At 64.9% G+C, this 763-nt stretch overlaps 1 protein-coding gene across 1 annotated transcript in view; it reads left to right on the top strand.

The window, feature by feature from the left end:
• DTX4 (deltex E3 ubiquitin ligase 4) overlaps positions 1-763 on the top strand; it is a 5,182-nt gene that overhangs the window by 398 nt on the left and 4,021 nt on the right. Inside the window, exon 2 of the mRNA XM_035898360.1 lies at positions 5-159. Within this exon, the coding sequence (XP_035754253.1) occupies positions 5-159 (155 nt within the window). The remainder of the gene's footprint in view (positions 1-4; positions 160-763) is intronic.

Genomic DNA, 763 nt, shown 5'->3' with positions numbered 1-763 from the left:
GCAGGCAGCCAGCGCGCCTGCCTTGAGCTCCGCCAGCTCCACCGCCAGCCCCCCCGGCACAGGCAGTGGCAAGGCATCCCGTCCTGGCCTCGGCACCCTGAACCGCAACCACCTCCAGCGCCTGGCCATCGCCCAGTCCCGGGTGCTCATCGCCTCTGGGTGAGTCCCCCTGCGTGCGAGAGAGCAGGTAGTCAGGCGAAGAACAGGGGCAGCGTGATTATTTCCACCGCCCGGCCCCTCCCCGGGCACAGAGGGACCACAGCCCTGTGGGACTCCCCACTGCAGGGGTGCTGTCACCCTTGAGCCTGATGGGGGACAGACCTCGGGGGTCCCCAGTCTCCCGCGCGGAGGGCTCCTCTGGGCCCCTCGCCTTCCCCATGGGTGCCTGAGGACTGGAGCGGGGACGGGGTGGCTCCTGCATCTCAATGAGGAGGCTGAGGCTGCTCTTTCTCTTGGTGGCAGGGGATAGGTGGGGGACTGCAAAAGGCCCAAAGAAAGGCCATTCAGGCCCCATGAGAAGGGGTCCCTCCAGACCCCCACCCTCTGAAGACACTTTTTTTTTTTCCCAAGGGGGTGGGCATTTAATGAGCCTGTTTCTCCCCTTTGTCTGGCTCTGCCGTCAACACTCTGTCGCTGCCTGGCCCCTTTCCTCTCCCTCTCCATCCTCCCCCTTCCCTCTGCTTCTGACCCGCTGGGAAACTTTCCCATAAAAGAGAGCCCCAAGGGGAGGTGGGGGGAAAGAGCTGCGGCAGCGACATGGCCA

This window comes from Egretta garzetta, unplaced genomic scaffold (genome assembly GCF_000687185.1).
Source record: "Egretta garzetta isolate BGI_Z169 unplaced genomic scaffold, ASM68718v1 scaffold840, whole genome shotgun sequence".
Taxonomy (NCBI): Eukaryota; Metazoa; Chordata; class Aves; order Pelecaniformes; family Ardeidae; genus Egretta; species Egretta garzetta.
Note: the sequence above shows the minus strand (reverse complement) of the source record. Positions and strands in the feature narration are given on the sequence as shown.